Source organism: Microcaecilia unicolor, chromosome 4 (assembly GCF_901765095.1).
Source record: "Microcaecilia unicolor chromosome 4, aMicUni1.1, whole genome shotgun sequence".
In the NCBI taxonomy this organism is placed as follows: domain Eukaryota; kingdom Metazoa; phylum Chordata; class Amphibia; order Gymnophiona; family Siphonopidae; genus Microcaecilia; species Microcaecilia unicolor.
The window spans coordinates 291,631,303-291,647,425 of record NC_044034.1 but is presented as its reverse complement, the minus strand read 5'-3'; the positions used below and the strand labels follow the sequence as shown (position 1 = coordinate 291,647,425).

The following is a 16,123-nucleotide window of genomic DNA, read 5'->3' as shown; positions in this document are numbered from 1 at the left end:
ATCAGTCTGTCTATATCCATAGCTTTATCGCTGTGTTTGCAAAACAAGTAATGCATAGGGATGTAGAAGGAGGTGACCAATGACTGGAAAAATCAATAAGGAGCCAGGTGAAAGTTGAGCACAGTGGTACATAAGTATTTCCTAGTAGTGCTTTAGAAATGTTAAGTAGTAGTAGTATTTCCACACTGGGACAGACCTAAGGTCCATCAAGCCCAGCATCCTGTTTCCAACAGTAGCCAATCCAGGTCACAAATACCTGGCAAGATCCCAAAACATTTTATGCTGCTTATCCCAGAAATAAGCAGTGGATTTTCCCCAAGTCAATTTAATAATGGTCTATGGACTTTTCCTTTAAGAAGCCGTTCAGACCTTTTTAAAATCCCGCTAAGCTAACCACATTTACCACATTCTCTGGCAACGAATTCCAGATAGATATGGTAGATATGGAGCCCAGACGCCACAGCAGGTAGCGAGTCCAGCTGCCTGCTAAATGAGACAGTGTTCCACCCCAGCATTCATACCCTACTTCCTGCAGGCTTACGTCACACCCTCATTTGAGCATGCATTTATTCAGTTCCTTGCAATGCTCTTATCTTCCAGTTCACTCACAAGTCTCCCCCCCCCTTTATTCGCTTAGTCCCCTGCCAGTAAAGCAACTTAAGCCAGATCTTCTGCTCACTGATGTAAACAGGTTGGTAAGGTCACCCTTGGGGGTGACACAGTGACATGTTTCCCCTTTCTACACTTGAAGATTCAGGGTGTGGGAAGGGTCTAGGAAGGTTGTGTAGTTTTGTATGTGAGAAATATGCAGGAGTTGGGGATATTAACCCCAAAACAGAAAAGAACTCTCCTCTGCACAAATGCAAAACTCTAAAACACATCGAAGGCGATTGAATTTGCACTATACAGTGAATCAGGGTGCCAGTCTTTTAGTTGGGTGAGTGCAAGGGTGGGGGATATTGAAATGTGGGGGAGAGTTCAGTTTATCTAGGATAGTAGAAGGGAGGTTGAAGGGTATATATGATAGGTGTGGGAGTTCTGGTGTGCATATGGAACTGGATGTCTGAATTTGTCAAGGAGAGGTGTTTGGGTAGGGTGCATCTGGGGAGAGATAGAGGGGAATGGGCATTAGAAGTGGGATGGGGATGATGGCAGGAGGGTATGTATGTATTTCCCACATTATCTCAAATAGGATTCAAGTTCAGTGTGGCTCACAATATAACAAGAGTAGAACTGACAAGGCATTCTGATTACATAGAACAAAGTGTATGTGTGTATGTATGAGTATATATAAAATTACTAATAACAGCATAACATTAATTCCTGATCATATAACACATTTGTAATACACAAGATAGAATGTGAATATGGACAGATTTGTTATTGCAGTTTAGTTAGAGGGTTAGTTATTTCTATTGTTAGATGTTAGATCTTATCAAGTGGGTTTTCAATAGTTTATGAAATATGAGAGTCTTCAGTTTGACGGAGTTGTTTGGGCAAAGAGTTCCATCTGGTTTGTACTTGGTATGAAAATCCAGCATTGTGGATAGTTTTATATTTGATTTTATTACATTGAGGGAAGTGTAATACAGGAAAGTCTCTGGATGATTTTTTTTAGCATTGCATTTTAATAGCTCTATAAGATTCTGCATGTAAGGTGGGGATGAACCATAAATTATTTGGTGGGTGCATGCACATACGTTGAAAGTAATGTGTGAACTTATAGGTAGCAGGTGTAGTTTGAGTAGAAGCAGGGTCGCTTTGGAGTATTGGGTAGCGTTAAGTATAAGATGAGCTGCTGTGTTTTGAGCAGTTTGTAATTATCTGATTAGTGAGGTCTTAAGTTCTGCATAGAATGCATTGCAGTAATCAAATTTTGATAGTACCAAGGATTGAGTTAATGACCTGAAAATTATGCTTTGAAAATAAGGTCTTAATCTTTAGTTTCCATAATGATTTGAATACATCAGACACTAATTTGGATACTTGTGGTTCAAATGAGAGATGTTGATCAATTATTATTCCCAAGATTTTCAAAGTATGCTCCAGTAGATAAGTGTAAAAGTAGAAGAAGAAATTGGTTGGTGAGGGTTTAAGTATTAAGAATTTGGTTTTCTCACTGTAAAGTTTGTCTGAAATTGTTTACCCATGATTCCATTCAATCTAGGCCTGATTTTTATATTGGTTAAGATTTCTTCAATATCTTTGTCAAAAGTGACATAAATTGTAATGTCATCAGAATACATGAAACAATCAACCATTTGATTAAGTAGATAGCCTAGAAGTGCCATCATTATATTAAACAGGATGGGAAAGAGAGGAGAGCCTTGTGGCACTCTGCAGGGAGCTGAGATGAGGCCTGATTGTTTTACTTGGTAGAATCTAGAAGTGAGAAAGCCCTTGAACCATTGAAGAACATTGCCAGATTATAGCCAACAAATTTGAGTAGAATGTCATGCAGGGGCGTAGCCAGACCTCGCAGTGGGAGGGGACCAGAGCCTGAGGTAGGGGGGCACATTTTGGTCTGCCGCTCCCCACCCACTGCTGCAGCAAATACCTTGGCTGGGCAAGGGTCCCCAACCCCTGCCAGCTGAAGCGTTGTCCAGCGCTGGTCTCCAGCGCCACCACATTGCCTGCCCTGCTTTGTCTTCCCCTCACATCCGGCACACTCCTTTCACTAAAAGGAGCGTGCAGGATGTAAGGGGAAGACAGGGCAGGCAATGTGGCAGCGCCAGAGACTGGTGCTGGACAATGCTTCAAGAAATTGGGGAGGGGGGGCACGTAGCTACGTGACTGATGTCATGGTTTACTGTATCAAAAGTTGTTCTTTCTTCCTTTACTTAGCTCTTTTCTGAAGTTTGCAATAAATGTTAGGACTGTTTTTTGGTGCTGTAAGAGGACCTGAAACCTGATTGGCAGGCATGTAGTATCGATAAAGAGTTAAGATAGTCCATGAGTTGTTGGGTAACCAGGCCTTCCATTGCTTTAACTAACAGTGGGATAGAGGCTACAGGCCTGTAGTTTAAAACTTCATTCAAGCTGGGTTGTGGGTTTTTGGGAATGGGGGTTAGGATTATTTTTCCTTAAAAAAAAAAAAAAAAAAAATTCCACAAGATAGCATAAATGTTATATTTGATTGCAAGCATTGTAGGAACTGTTTGTGTGTGTATGGGGAGGGGTGGAAAAGGGGCAGTGTGGTGTGTAGTGAGACCATTCATAGCCCGTTCCCTTGTGTGTGTGTTCCTCTCCTCTCCTCTCTAATATATAAGAGGGGCCAGGGTGTTCTGCCACCAGTGGCCTAGGTTTGTGCTGTGCTGCACTATGCTATCTCTTCCCCTGTGGGAACTGAGGACCCTAGTTGGCTCCTTCTGCTGCTACCCAGGTGGTCTATTCAATACTGGAAGGGCCTGGATCCATCACTTCCTGCCATGGCTCTTGTCTGGTGCCAGGGGGGGGGGGGGGGGTTGAACCTTCACAGGCACAGTTTTTTTCCTTGCCACTATAGTTCAGTTTCTTAGTGGTACTATTTTTCTCCAGTGCAAATGAAGTCCTCTTCAGATGGTGGCAGGGGCGTAGTCAGACAACAGATTTTGGGTGGGCCTAGGCAAGAATTGGGTGGGCACCAAGTGTTCTCTCTCCCCCCCCCCCCCCCCCCCCCCCCCAAAACAGCTAGCAGAAAAAAGCTTCTTTCCACCTTGGCAGTCTGCAGCATGCATACGCTGAGAACTGAGCATGCATAGGTGCCAGTATTGTGGAGAGTAACGTTTTTGTTACCATCAGGGGGAAGTCTTCAGCTGGCAGAGCTTGGGATCCCCACCAGCTACTGCTAAATGTCTGCTACTGTTGGGTGGGCCTGAGCCCTAAGTGGATGGGCCCCGGCCCACTCAGGCCCACCTGTGGCTATGCCACTGGATGATGGGGCCTGTCCTCTGCAACACCCCACCCCACCTCTGATATTTTTTTTTGTTCTATATACATCTACTTGCAAATGTGAACGGACAGATGGACTGACTCTTGTAGATAACATCCTCCCCTGTGGGTGATCTGTGAGAAATACACTTGCAGACGTTTTGGTGGCCTCCTCCATATTTGTGCTTCTTTCCCCTTACAAGGCAGTCGTTCTTTCCTTCCCAAGACCTTCCCTGGCTCAGGACATTGAGTGTTTGTGATTCTACATGTTCCTGGTGGAGTGAAAAGGAAGGTCTCAGGATAACCTACAGATCCTGAGATGGCTGTACATTTTTCCATGGCAGGAACATGATCTTATCACTCTGAGTAATGATCCTTCTCTGAAGGTGGTGAATTCAATTGTCCTTTGCCTTAGATGGTTTCCTTTTTGTTTGCTCTCTCCTAGAATAGATCCTCCCTTGGATATGTTTGTAACTCAATTTTTTATTTTTTGTTTATTTTTGTTACATTTGTACCCCGCGCTTTCCCACTCATGGCAGGCTCAATGCGCCTTACATGGGGCAATGGAGGGTTAAGTGACTTGCCCAGAGTCACAAGGAGCTGCCTGTGCCTGAAGTGGGAATCGAACTCAGTTCCTCAGGACCAGAGTCCACCACCCTAACCACTAGGCTCCTCCACTCCTGGATGCTGTCTTAATGTATGGCAGAGACTACCAAAACTGCAATAGGAGACTTTTTCTCTTGTAAGGGCATTTCAGTTTGTGTCTGACTATGGAGGTGATTCTGACCTGGGATAGATCACCTCCTCCCTCTAATCCCTGCAGCTCCTCAGACTATAAAACCTTGAACTGATCACTTTCTCCTTGTCTGTTTACTCAGCTGTAAACTTATTCCTGTCCCTCTTGTGGAAGCTTTAATATGCTACCCCGGTGTCTGTCACTGAAGCTTTATGATAAGGGGTGCTGTGAAATTCCAAACTATAGGGATGTTCAGTGCACAGACCATACAGTTTGTTTAATTTTTCAATCAATGTCTGCACTTTTACAAAACTGCAGGTGCACAGGTGGGTTTTTTATTTTTCACACATTTTAATAGAAAATTTATCAATACACACAAAAATGTGTTAAGGCATATTAATGAACTGAATACACACTGACTACACATCCTGCCAAATTCCTGTGAGTGCAATTACTGTGTACCTAGTTTCTGTGAGTCTTTGTGGTCCTTTGTATTGACATGCTCTTTTTTTTTTTTTTGTGAGGAACAGCTTGAGTACTTTGCAGATACGTTGAATTTAGTTTGAATATCACAAATAAGATGCAGAATTAGATCTCAGTGGGTTACTATCCAGCTGATACGGCAAGCTTAGCAATTTTGGACAAATATTAAAAATGACATGTGAAAGTTGGTTTGAGACTGTGCCGAACAGCATTTGTGGAGAAACGTATTGCACATTGTAGGTGTCATCTGTCAGACATGCTGTAGCATTTCTTTTGTATGTTTGGGAGTTGCTTAGAATCTTAGGTGAACGGTTTGAGCTTTAATAAAAATATTAGGTGGATATGTGGAATGCCCTTCCGCAGGAGGTGGTGGAGATGTAAACAGTAATGGAATTCAAACATGCGTGGGATAAACACAAAGGAATCCTGCTTAGAAGGAATGGTTCCATGGAATTTTAGCGGAGATTGAGTGGTGATGCCGGTAATTGGAAACAAAACGGGAGCTGGGCAGAAGTCTACGGTCTACGCCCTGATCGTGACTGAATAAATAGGGATGGACTGGAGTGTAAATTTTAAGGGGCTTCGATGTTAGCTTCAGAACTTAGTACAAGAACAGTACTGGGCAGACTTCTACAGTCTGTTCCCTGAGAAAGGCAAGGACAAATCAAACTCAGGTATACATATAAAGTATCACATATCATGTAAAATGAGTTTATCTTGTTGGGCAGACTGGATGGACTGTACAGGTCTTTATCTGCCGTCATTTACTATGTTACCATTCTGCTGCAGGTTTTTGGTAGACAAGCATTAAGTGTTTTTTTATTGCAGATTGGGGGGTGTCCATCTGCTCGTGCACAAGGTAGCTCTATTGGGTAAAAGTTCTGTTCTAAAGATTTGGATAGGCCCTAACTTGTCACCTTTTTTGGGGGGTGGTGTAGTATGTTGCACCACATTGTTAATGGAGAAGCAAAAAGTAGGACTGTCATTTAGATGCAAGAAACACTTTTTTTTTTTTTTTTTTTTTTTGTCCGTTTGGGATCCTTATAAAAATTCACTTTCACCAAGAGCCCGGAGCTTGATCCTAAATACTTTGTAATTCTTGGGTAAAGGGTAGGAGTCTGCATCCTCTGCTTTTTAAGAGTGGGGGTTTTTTGGGGGGAGGGGGGGTTACTCTATTTGTTGAGGGCCGTTCTGTGCCTTAGAGAGGGACTATAAGAAACAAGGCCCTTCTGTGCTCGATGTTTAGTTGGAGTTACTCTGTATGTTTTTATTACTGTTTTGAAACTTTAATAAATTTAAACATAAAAAATATTAACATAGATATGCAGAATAAACAATTTTTTTTGCCTTACCAGAATTAATGCATGGTTTTGAAGTAAATCCATTTTTAATTGTTAGGTACTGCTGCCTAATCAAACAGCTTGACAGGAAATCTCAGATTTATATCCCCCAGGGAAAGGAAAGGTATTTGAGCTTACAGCTCTGGAATTTAAATCTGCTAAACTGAATGGGCCTCAGTTTTTATACTGTCTAGTTTCCACATTTTTTTTTTTTTTTAAATCGTACATTCTCAGTTCAATGACTTGCAGAAATCATTTTTATTTTTGATAGGTAAATAAGCATTCTCTCATTTGTCAGATTGTTTCTGATAAGAATGGGCTGTATGCGATGGGATGGTCACTGATAATCATGCACTCTTTCCTGATTAGTTTGTGTATACAAACCATCATACATGAGCATACAACTGGGAAGAAGGTGCCTCCTGATGACATTTGTTCCAGAATGGAAAAAAAATGTGGCGGGGGGGGGGGGGGGGGGACCTCTTTTTTTTTGGCTCTGTCCCTAGTTTCCTATAAAGTGGGGGTAGTTGCCCCATTAGTCCCCTTGAATGTGGGGGTGATGATAAAGATATTGCCTACTGTGTTCTCTAATATCTGAGATTTGGGAGGGGGGGGTCTTATTTTCCTGGGACCATTATACCTTGTTCATCAGTCCATTTTAGTCTTACTGCCTCTGCTTTTCGTGGATAATCTTTCTATTGTGTATTAACCCCAGGGGATTTATTAGTTATGTAAATATTGTACTAAGCACATCGTCTATTCCCAGTAAAAGGGCCGACTTGAATATTGAGCATCCATGTGAAAGATCAGTTTGTCTTTCTCTCTGTCCCTTCCACCGCCCCTACACTTCTCGTCACCCTCCCTCAGGATGGAGTTTTAGCATTGGACATAGGACTCTTACTGTGCTCCAAAGAGCTGGGATCTGAGGTCCCTCGACATACATTGGAGAGGCGGAAGGTAGAGTAAAGTAAGAGCTACAAATGAAGGTTTGTATCACCATAACCCCAGCCAATTGAGGAGGAAGCTGTTAGGACTAATAAAGAACCGGTAGCCTTTTCAGAAATACTGGCATCTGCTGAATAATGCAACAAAATATTGATCCGAGTAGCTGTCAGCTGCAGCTCCACCAGGCCCTGTGTTGCTCCCCTCCATCCTGTGACGGAGGGAAATTGGAAATACATGTGCTTTTGTAGCTAATCTGGGTCAGCTGCCAGAGACTTCTGGGACTCTTCACTGTCATGCCTTCTTAAAATGGCAATTTTCAGTTAATAGTGTACAGTGCAGGGCCGCACAGCTACTTCCAAAGAGTGGTATCCACTGTACATTTTTGTGAATACGAATGTATTGCTTTTGCAAGGGATCTGTCAACATAGAAGCTGCTCCAGTGGTTCCAGATTCCCTGTGAGATTTGAGTGACCTTTTTTTTTTCTTTTTTTGCCTCACATTGGGTTCTGTAATCTTGGCTGTGGGAACATGCCTTTCAGCTATATCGGAGCAGTAAAATTAAATACAGTATTTCCCCTCCAGTTACAGAATAAGGAAGCCTCTTAAAGGGTGCCCTTCCCTTGCTTCTCACTGGTACCAGACAGGAGCTCAAGCAGGACTCACTGTATGGTTGCAGACCTTCCATATTGATGTGATAGGAGCAGACTCGGAATCAAAAGGGCAGCTTAATGGGGAACATTTTATTTAATTGTAAAGGAAATGTGATTATAAAATAACTTGGAGAACATTTCCTGTCTGCCTGCCAGTACTCAGGCGGTTAGATGTGATTTGTTCGGTGTGGTGATATAAAATTAAAACACAAACTTTCCAATGGGCACAGGTAAAGCATCTTTATATGCAGGTCATGTAGTGGATGTACTGAACACTATTCACGTTATTTATCTTAATTTTAGAATAAGGGTAAAAGCAATTTTATAGTATCATGGTTTTTTAATGTGGTTCATATAATCATTTAGTCATTTATTTTGATCTGATAAACGATTATTGATTAATTTAAACAAATACAGCCCAATATATGGTTAACAATGAATATGCATAATATATAAGGCAGTGTATGTGAATCTAACTCATGCATATTCATTGGAGATATCCTGAGAACCAGACTAGCTAGGTGTGTCTAAGAATCAGGCTGAGAATCCCTGGCATAAGGTATGGGGATAGATATTCAGTCGGTGGCAGTAAGCATTTTTTAGCCACTGGCAGCATTATTCCCAGATATTCGATGCCAGGCCATATTGGCCACCAGTACTGAATATCCAGATTTATGTGACCAGCTATCTCTTATGCCTAAGTGACACCACATAACGATAGGACTGCTTTATGGGGTTTCATGTGGCCACTTAGGCAGTTGTGATGAATATCAGCACTTAACCACATAAGTGCTGACTCCATACTGGGTTGCCCACAAAATAGCTTTCACTTGGTGGCCTGTGGTGATATTCAGCAGCTGAATATCTGTGGATAGGCCCGCACAAGCAATTGAGCCACCCAGGAACTGTGTCTGGCCTGTTCAATCGCTATATCAACCCCATGGTCTTTTTAAGGGAACTCGTGACTTATACGGTGTGAATGTCATTCTCCATGAACCAGGTATTTTCCGTCTCAGGCTGGAGGGTGAGTGAGGTGAGGGAAGAAAGTGACCTGCTGGAGGAAGTGGAAGGTGATGAGCTGCCTTGGTAACACTTTGCTTTCTTCTGTTTTTTTCTCAGGTTACTTTACTGCTAATTTAGTTTCAGCTGGTGGCCTCCTGTTGTAGCTGCTGAGTCCCCACCCCTGCCTCCCCCCCCCCCTCCCCTCCTCTCCTCATTTACAAGTCTCCCTAACCCCTTGCACATATGTACTCCCCCTGCAGTCACTGATGACAGCCTGGATCATTCTTCCCATCAGCCTCTCCGTCTTCTCCATCACCGGGATATGGATCGTGTAAGAACAGCTTTTCTTTCCTTCTAGCTCATAACACTGTAGCATTGGAATGGCCTTGGTGGATGCAGACATGGGAGAGGGATGGGCAATGTGCCCTGCTCTTGTGCTCTCTCCAGGGCTTCCAATTTATATATGCCCAGTACTGAGGAGTCATGTAATGTATCAGTTGCCAGTAAAAGTCATAGAAAATATCACAGTAACTGAGGAAAACCATTGGCAGGTATAATAATGTGGATTTTTAAGAAACATCTAATGATCTTATGGGTGAGGAGGGAAGTAGGACTGACTTAACCATAACTCTCCAGCTTCTAAGGGATAGGAAAGGACTGTTGTAGCCAAAGCCAAATAGGTACTGACAGCCACACAAATTTAACAAAGTTAGTGTCCATAATTTTCACCATCGGGGAATAGTGAAAATTTACAAATTAGACCTTTTTAATTTGCTAGAAGCTGCCGTCATATAAACAAAGTTTAATAAATATATGTTGGGATGATTATGTTTGCTTAATTACAATCTCATGGATGCCTGCCAGTGGAGGAGGTGCAAGGATAGAGGATGCAAGAGCTCAGGCCTTGAATGCAGCAAACAGATGTTCAGGATATCCCTAATGAATATGCATGAGGAGATCTGCATAGGTACTACCCCCACTGTATGTAAATCTGTCTAATTTATTAGGGATATCCTTAAAAACTTGGCATGTGGCACTCCAGGCCTGAACTCCTGTATCCCAGGCATAGGGTGTGTTATACCTTTGCAGCAGCCCTGGGGATAGGAGGATTTTCTCCAGGAACTGTGTAGGTGGAGATGGTGGGGCTTTTCAAGTGTTTCCCCTTACTGTGTGTAGCATTCTGTTCAAGTGGTGACAAATTTGACTCCCCCCCTTCTTTTTTTGCTGTAGATATGCCATGGCTGTAATGAATCACCATGTGTGCCCAGTGGAAAACTGGTATGGAATCTGTTCTAATTAATTTCCTCCCTATCCCATCCCCCAACTCTGTTGACACTGGGTGAAATAAAAGAAAGCATTGTTCTTTCTAAATTAGTATTTCTTGCTCAAGGTTTGCAATGTCATCTATTATTCCTACACTTACACATTTTATACCAAAATCTTGGTATAACCTCTAGGTTACAATACAAGGAATAATCTAAAAATGTTGCTGTGTAACACTTTTTTTTTTTTGTCTTTAACCTTATTTTCAATGCCACTGATGCTTCTTTCAGCCCCCCCCCCCCCCCCCCCCCCAATCACTCTGTGGTGCCAAGAAAAAAATACTGTTACATAAATGGATGATGTAAATGTTCTGAGAAGACTGCAGTACCTACTCACCTCAAGTTAACAGGTCTCACCCAGCGTGTTTAGAACCCTCTATGTGCATGGGTTCCCTTCCCCTACTCAGTTCTGACACCACCAGCTATTCTGATAGTCACTTTAAATTGACAATACCAAGAGTGGATTGGGGAGGGGGGGAACAAGGGGTTTCTGCACAGCTCAATTTACCATTACATAAACTTAGGTAGTTACTTCAAGGGTGACAGGGAATTAGGGTTTCAAATAGCAGCTACTTTTTTGCTTTGACTGTATCTCAACAGCCACAAACTTAAAGAACTGTTATGGACTACTTTTGCCCCCTTGGAGGGAGGAGAGTTTTCACATAGCCCATTTACCTGGGTAAATATATAATATATATTTATTTCACATTGTCTCTGTGCACACAACAAAGTTTTTAATATTTAAAAGGATGATGTTCAATTCTGTTTTCAGGATTGTTCTGGGAAGGATGATGGGATTATGATTAAATTCAATCATTTTAAATAATTAGAATCTCAGGAGTGGGGCCTGGGGGGGGGCAGAAAGTTAATTCAAACAGGCTGAAGATTAGCCAAGGGCTCCAATACCCCTGGTTTCCTTAGCACACAGGTTTTCAGCTGAAAAATCAGGTTCCCCCTTCTCAGTCCCAGTGCAGTTCTGAGATGGTAGGCTAAAGGGGATCAGGCTTGGATAAGACACTAAGGGGCCCTTTTTACTAAGAGGTGGTAAACCCACCACACGCCAGTCTGGAGCTACGTCCAGCCCAACGCTGATGCCGGCGGTAGTCCACCCCAGCACGTGGCATTTCCGGTGCTAGCATAAATATTCAAAAAAAATATTCCCACAGGGGGTTACCCGGCAGTAATTGGGCAGCACAGTGCGCTACTAGGTTACCGCCACCTCCGTGGGTGGCAGTAAGTAATCTTCTTTCCCCCACCTCCCCCCACTCGCATGGCCACACTGTAAGAGTAATCTTACAGCATGGCCATTTATTTTTCGGCCTTTTTTACCCACTGCGGTAAAAAAGGCCTCAGCTTATGGCAAAAATGGCCCCTGTGGCTAGCACAGGGCCCTTTTTACTGCAGCTTAGTAAAAGGGCCCCTAAGTAGCATTTTTATCAGTGTGATTTTGCAGCCTTCCGGTAGTCTGAACTTCCAAGCTGAAAAGGTTTGTGGCTTTTTGTTTTGGGTGGTGGTTGGTTTTGTTTTGTTTTTTTCCTGCCAGAAACCATACTGCGCAGGGTGGGGGAAAGGGTTTGATTTTGGGACTAAGCATAGGGGTAGACATGTCATGCCCTGCTGTCAAGGATCCCCTGTGTTAATACAGTGTTGCATGTCTTGCAGGGTCTACAATGACTCATGTTCTGATGACACAGCCAAGCATGGCTACCCCAAGAGCTGCTGTACTTTGGAAGATGTCCCCTTGATCAGGTAAGGAAGCTTTCAGACCAAATAACTGAGTGGGGGATTTTCAGAGAGGGAGATGGGGGTAGTCTTGGCAATAAGCTAGCTTCAGACTCCTCCTTCTGATGAGCTATTGGGATGGGGGGTTATTTAGGGGCAGAGTACATCCTTGAAATGGGAATGATGATGCCAACTTGTCTATCTTCCTTCATGGATGGGGATGTTGAAGTGGTGCCAGCTAGTTGCAGATGTAAAGTAACTGTCCTGCAGTGGCTGCAGAGCAGGCATTTTAAGATGGTTTTGTATATTAAAAAATTAATCTACCCAAGAAGGTACACATGCCCTTAAGTAGAATGTGTACTAATCTCTTCACTGTTTTTGATCAGGCTGTTTAATACCTCTGGGCTGGTGAGGAATGTCTATGTCCATTTTCGTTTTCTGTTATGACCAGTTTGTCCCATGTTATGTGCTTATGGAATATCAAAATGCTTTGGCTTTTAATGATATGTGGTGTATTCATGTGGTGAGGAGGGGAAAGGTCACATGATTTAACTAGGGGTATGGGACAGTTCCTTTGTATAGAAAGACTGTTCAGTCTTGAGGTTCTGTCAGTTTAAAATAGAGCTGAATTAAGTGGGAGTTAATTTGGCTTGCAATGAGTGCCTGCCTAGGCTCTCCTACCCCTTCCGGTTACCAAGTTTTCATTGAAATTGACTTCTTGGGGAGGAGAAGGTGATGAGTTTTATCTCTCCCCCCCTCCCCCCCTCCCCCCCTCCCCCCACTTGAGCTCATGTGGTTCCCATACAGGCTGACTCTGGGCTGCACTGGAACAGTATGCTCTGGTGGGGCTCCCTTCACATCTTGAGACCCAGCACAGTTGCATTGTGGTCTTCATGTACCTCTTCTCTCTTCCCTGTCTCTCCCACTCAGCTCTGCCACTGGATCTTGCAGAGGGAAGGGTACCAGATAACTCCTTCTCTAAGATGGCCTCATCCCAGTCCTGGTTTTAGTCCTACTGCAGGCATTATTTGGTTTACCCAATTTTCTTAAATAAGTAATGGAGTTTATATGGTACAAAGAGACGTGAACCATGAAGACAGTGAGTTAAGAAAGGAGTGACAGGAAGTTAGTCAGAGAGAGCTGGCTGGACATTTTGGAGGAAAGGAATATTTTTCAGTGGCCCTACCAGCGAAGGGTTCAAAAAGTGAAGGAGTATCGCAATAACTTCTGTGGAACAGGGGCTTAGCCAGACCTCCAAATTTGGGGGCACCCAGGGGTAGAGTGGGAGGGTAACACATTGATCCCTCCCCGCCCGCCAAACATACCTTTGGTGACGGAGATGCTGAGGCCTCACCAGCCAAATAAATGGACAAGAGGAGCCACAGCACTGTGTTTGGGTGGTGGGGCCTTGACAGCCCCTCCAGAAAAGATAAAGGGGTGTTGCTATTCTGAAGGGGGTCCCAGGCCCGAATTCCCCTTCTCCCGTGGAATATGGATGGATGATTTTATTTAATTATTGAGATTTAACCCATTTTATGGTAATCCAAGGTGGTGCACAAGTGTAGCTCGATTTAAATATGCTGTTAACACAATATAAGTTAATGATAGTAAAATGACCAAGTGTCAGTGTAAACAATGGAGTAAACTAGGAGACAAGCAAATTAAATCCTAGTAATAGCAATGACCTGATACATATTAAAACAGCACAGTAGAACATTCATAGAACACAAATATGATAGAATGGCAGCAGAATAAGAACATTAATATAAAATATAGTAGATGAAACTACTAAATGAAACACCTTAATAGGCATTGGAGGAGATAAGTGCAACTGAGAGACAGCCAAGACATGTAGGACACAGATTTTGGTAAAAACAGATGGGTCACTAAATTGGAGGTACATTATATGTACAGTTGAATAAGGTATGTGGAGCTGCTATTAATTGCAAAATGTGTGACAAGTTAGTCCAGATGTTGAGTGAGGTGGATAATAAGTCACTACATATATTAAAGGCTCGGGAGAAGAGCCAGGCTTTCACCTGCTTCCTGAACCAGAGGTAATCTGGAGTTAGGCATAGCCCCTCTGGGAATGAGTTGGGAGCTATTCCTGAGACAGTTGGCTGCTGGGTATCACGTGTGATTTTCTTTTGACAAGGGTGCAGATAATGATGCTGCTTGAGAGGACCTTAGAGGCCTCAAAGGCATGTAGAGGGCTAACTGGTGCTCTGGTCCATTTTGTCTGAGGACCTTGATCAGTTTTGTGGTTTTGTTTTTTGTTTTCTTTATTTGGCCCCGTAGGATACTGGTAGCCAGTGCAATTTTTACATGAACAGTATGATGTTGGTCATGTTGCAGCATTCTGAATTAGTTGGAGTTGGTGCAAACTCTTTTAGGTATGAAGAACAAAGAGGGTGTAACGGTAGTCTAGCCTTGATGAGTCTGATCATAGTGGTCTGTGCTGTGATAACTTTTTTTTTTTTCAATATATGAAAAGAGATTTTGTAGTTGCTGCAAGTGATGGAAAATTTTAAAGGCAGTTTGAATTTTCAGGGTCAATCAAAGAGTCTAGCACAGTGGTTCTCAACCAGTGTGTCATGGCACACTTTTGTGTCACCAAAAATGTGACAGACAGCAAGCTCTTGCTTTCCTTAACAACCATGTGTGCCTGCAGGCTGAGGAGAGCAAAGCAGGGAATTGGGTACTTGAAATCCATATAACTGACCCTTTCTGCTTCACCATTACCCAAACTGTTCACTGCTGCCACCAGCCCCAATTGAAAATGTTGCAAACCTGTTCTTCCTCACCCAGCAGTCACCATCTTTCTGCATAATTTTCAGCAATAATGAATGATATATAAGGGATTTTTATTTTTGTTCAACTATGAATTGTGTGTCACAGATGTGAACATAGGAGCCAACTTTTCAAAATGATTGGGGATGCTCAACTCGGCACAAATTACCAAGTCCATATATAGAAAATTGAAAGTATGGTGGGTTGTGAACACAACTGGTCAGGCTGTCTTTAAATGAAGAGCACAGCATCCCACTCCCAGCCCATCTACACCACACTCAGGCTGTAGAGAGAAACCATAGAGAAACAGTCCCTCTCGGCCTTAATGTCTTTTTCCTCCTCATATCTTATTCTTTTTCCCTTACTACTTGCTCCCAATGCAGTATGACTTTTGTGTGTGTGGGGGGGGGGGGGGGGGGTGGCGGGCTAGGATGCTTAATATCCCCAATACCTACTCTATTCCCCATTCTATACTTCCCTACTCTGTACTTCCTCTGTACCCCTACTAATTCCTCCCCTTAATAAGTTCCCTCTTACTCTACCTTGGTCAATGCTTCTCCCTTGCAGGCTAGGCTTGCCCATCCCGCATAATTCCTAAGGTATTTTTTAAATACCTACCCTTCCTGGAAAGAATCATATTCCTACTCCTCCTTCCCAGAGCCCCAGATACCATTCATATCTAGAACTCAGACTGAAATACAATAACAGTTCTGTAACCAGAAAGGCCCTATGAGCTGCTCCACTACCTGTATGCACAAACCTTGGAAGCTTATCAATCATCGGTTGCTCCATAGCCCCTAGAGCAACATTTGAATGTGGTGCTTCTTGCCATCAGACTGAAAATTCCAAAGAGCAGGAAATCAGTGAACCCAAAGTCATGCATTTATATCAACCCACTGTGTGCCAGACCACCAGAGCCTAAAGCTCTAACAGTCACAGAGTAAGTGGTTGGCTTGGGAAGCTGAATTAGCACTGACTCTAGTGCCATCTGCAAAATGAAAACTAGCACCTGTGTACGTCTAGTAGCGCTATAGAAATGATAAGTAGTAGTAGTAGGTTTGGTACAATGCCCCTTCCTTTATTAGTGGTGACGGCAGCACAAAATCCCTCTTAACTCTCTCCTTTTACCAAACATCCTTTCTTCTCCATTCTCTGCGCAAACGGTGTATAAGGATATGGGGGTGGCACACCACTATAGCAGTACCATCTTATTCATGGTGCCCT

The 16,123-nt window shown here is 43.0% G+C and overlaps 1 protein-coding gene across 3 annotated transcripts in view; it reads left to right on the top strand.

Moving 5' to 3' along the window:
* Positions 1–16,123, top strand: part of TMEM150A (transmembrane protein 150A) — a 69,563-nt gene that overhangs the window by 18,725 nt on the left and 34,715 nt on the right. For 2 of the 3 annotated variants that reach the window (XM_030201685.1, XM_030201686.1), the window contains exons 3-5: positions 9,183–9,396; positions 10,296–10,343; positions 12,050–12,136. In XM_030201685.1, coding sequence (XP_030057545.1) covers positions 9,332–9,396; positions 10,296–10,343; positions 12,050–12,136 — 200 coding nt within the window. In that variant the 5' untranslated portion in view covers positions 9,183–9,331. The remainder of the gene's footprint in view (positions 1–9,182; positions 9,397–10,295; positions 10,344–12,049; positions 12,137–16,123) is intronic. The other variant, XM_030201684.1, reaches the window with a different exon arrangement.